General features: G+C 64.2%; 1 protein-coding gene across 1 annotated transcript; it reads right to left on the reverse strand.

Annotated features, from left to right (window-relative positions):
• Nucleotides 1–806: 806 nt before the first annotated feature.
• Nucleotides 807–2839, reverse strand: LOC121332653 (UDP-N-acetylglucosamine/UDP-glucose/GDP-mannose transporter-like). Its single transcript, XM_041398332.1, has 4 exons — nt 2645–2839; nt 2238–2271; nt 2082–2168; nt 807–932 (listed from the first exon to the last, which is right to left on the reverse strand). The coding sequence occupies exons 1-4, from the start codon at nt 2746–2748 to the stop codon at nt 861–863; spliced, it is 297 nt and encodes a 98-aa protein (XP_041254266.1). The 5' UTR covers nt 2749–2839; the 3' UTR covers nt 807–860.

The following is a 2839-nucleotide window of genomic DNA, read 5'->3' on the forward strand; positions in this document are numbered from 1 at the left end:
TATGGGATCAGAATAGGGATATGGGATCAGAATAAGGATATGGGATCGGAGCAGGGATGTGGGATCAAAATAGGGATATTGGATCACAGCAGGGATATGGGATCAGAATAGGAATATGGGATCAGAATATGAATATGGGATCACATCAGGCATGTGGGATCAGAGCAGGGATATGGGATCACAGCAGGGATACGGGATCACAGCAGGGATATGGGATCACAGCAGGGATAAGGGATCACAGCAGGGATATGGGATCGGAGCAGGGATGTGGGATCAAAATAGGGATATTGGATCACAGCAGGGATATGGGATCAGAACAGGGATATGGGATCACAGCAGGGACATGGGATCAGAATATGAATATGGGATCACATCAGGCATGTGGGATCAGAGCAGGGATATGGGATCAGAGCAGGGATGTGGGATGAAAATAGGGATATGGGATCGGAGCAGGGATGTGGGATCAAAACAGGGATATGGGATCACATCAGGCATGTGGGATCAGAGCAGGGATGTGGGATCACAGCAGGGATACGGGATCAACCTGCCCCTGCCCTTAGGTGGGAATTCCCTTATGGGAACGGCACTGCTCCCACACCCCCTTAGATCTGAGGCTGTGGGGATGGGGGACCCCAGGGACACCCCCAGAGCCCACCCCGGGGATGAGGGCCAGCCCCGTGTCCCTCCCTGCCCGCGGGGAGCATTTGGGAACACGCACGTGGCACATCCCGGCGTGGGCAGGGAGGGAAGGAAGGAAGGAAGGAAGGGAAGGCAGGGCCCCGAGCGCTCCTGCCACAGCCCCGGGCCCGCGGGCCCGAAGGGCTCCCCGGCAACCCTGGAAAGCCCCGGGAAACCCTTCCCTACTTCAGTTTCTTTGTGCTGAACAGTCCTGTGATCTGGTTCCCGAAGTACAGGAGAGGTAGAGGAAATGTCTGGAAAGGAGAGGGATGAGGCTGTGGGAGCCAGCCGGGAGCTCCCCGAGCAGCCTCGGGGGACAAAAACAGAGTGGAATTATTCCCTCCCGCCATGGAAACCTCCACACACACACACATTCACAGACTTACACACACTCACACACTTACACACGCACTCACACACGTGTCCCGGAGCTGCAGGACCCCGGGAACGGGCACGGCATTCCCAAAGAGCCCCTGGTGGGACAGGGACCCCGGGGCTGGGAAAGGAGCCCGGGGAGGGGAGCTGGGTTAGGGTTAGGGAATTCGGGTACTTGGGAAGGGGATTTGGGTGCTTGGGAAGGGGATTCGGGTGCCCGAGGAGGGGATTTGGGTGCCCTATGAGGGGATCACATGCCCGAGGAGGGGATTTGAGTGCCGGGAAGGGGATTCGGGTGTCCGAGGAGGGGATTCGGGTGCCCGAGGAGGGGATTCGGGTGCTTGGGAAGGGGATTCGGGCGCCCGAGGAGGGGATTTGGGTGCCCGAGAAGGGGATTTGGGTGCCCGAGGAGGGGATTTGGGTGCTTGGGAAGGGGATTCACATGCCCGAGGAGGGGATTTGGGTGCCGGGAAGGGGATTCGGGTGCTTGGGAAGGGGATTCACATGCCCGAGGAGGGGATTCGGGTGCCCGAGGAGGGGATTTGGGTGCTGGGGAGGGGATTCGTGTGCTTGGGACGGGGATTCACGTGCCCGAGGAGGGGATTCGGGTGCTTGGGAAGGGGATTCACATGCCCGAGGAGGGGATTCGGGTGCCCGAGGAGGGGGTTCGGGTGCCCGAGGAGGGGATTTGGGTGCTTGGGAAGGGGATTCATGTGCCCAAGGAGGGGATTTGGGTGCTTGGGAAGGGGATTTGGGTGCCCGAGGAGGGGATTTGGGTGCCCGAGGAGGGGATTTGGGTGCCCGAGGAGGGGATTCGGGTGCTTGGGAAGGGGATTCACATGCCCGAGGAGGGGATTTGGGTGCCCGAGGAGGGGATTTGGGTGCCCGAGGAGGGGATTCGGGTGCTTGGGAAGGGGATTCACATGCCCGAGGAGGGGATTCAGGTGCTTGGGGAGGGGATTGGGGTGCCCGGGGAGGGGATTTGGGTGCTTGGGGAGGGGATTCAGGTGCTTGGGGAGGGGTCTCACCCGCCGGGGGATGTGTCTGTCCAGGTCAGGGAACTTGACCACCCGCAGCGCCTTCCCTGCCCAGAGCACGGCCACCGTGGCCACCATCTGCAAGAGAGCAGGGGTCACCCGCGGCCCCCCGAACACGGCGTGCGGGACGCGGGGGGTGCCACTCACCTGGCCCAGCCCCACGCACAGCGAGGACGGGAACCTGCGGGGGGAGAGCACAGATCGGGGGGGGTCCCACACCGGGGGTCCCTCACAAAGCCGCGGGGACACCGCGGGACACCCGGGGCCGCATGGGGCGGGGGGCGGCGGGGGGTGCCGAGGGCTGGGAAGGACCCGGGGCAGGGGGGAATGGCGGGGTCCCGATCCCCATCCCATGGGGGTCCCCACGCCGATCCCAGGGGGGATTCCCGATCCCGGGGTGGGGGGTCCTGATCCCCGGGGAACTCCCGATCCCAGGGTGGGGGGTCCCGATCCGGAGGGATTCCCGATCCCGGGGTGGGGGGGGTCCTGGTCTCGGGAGTTTCCTGATCCTGGGTGGGGGGGTCCCGATCCGGGTCCCGCCGGCGCGGCCGTACCCGTAGGTGGTGAGGACGCTCTTGTTGACGACGACGATGAGGAAGGAGCTGAGGCCGTAGAAGGCGGCGGCCAGCAGGCGCAGGCAGAGCGGCGGGGCCGCCATGCCCCGCTCCGCATCGCCGGGCGCGGGGGCTCCGGCGGGGGCTCCCCCCTCGGCCGCCCCCTCGGGGCCCCCCCCGGCAGCGGCCGCGGGG

This window comes from Onychostruthus taczanowskii, unplaced genomic scaffold, assembly GCF_017590055.1.
Source record: "Onychostruthus taczanowskii isolate IOZ18803 unplaced genomic scaffold, ASM1759005v1 scaffold144, whole genome shotgun sequence".
In the NCBI taxonomy this organism is placed as follows: domain Eukaryota; kingdom Metazoa; phylum Chordata; class Aves; order Passeriformes; family Passeridae; genus Onychostruthus; species Onychostruthus taczanowskii.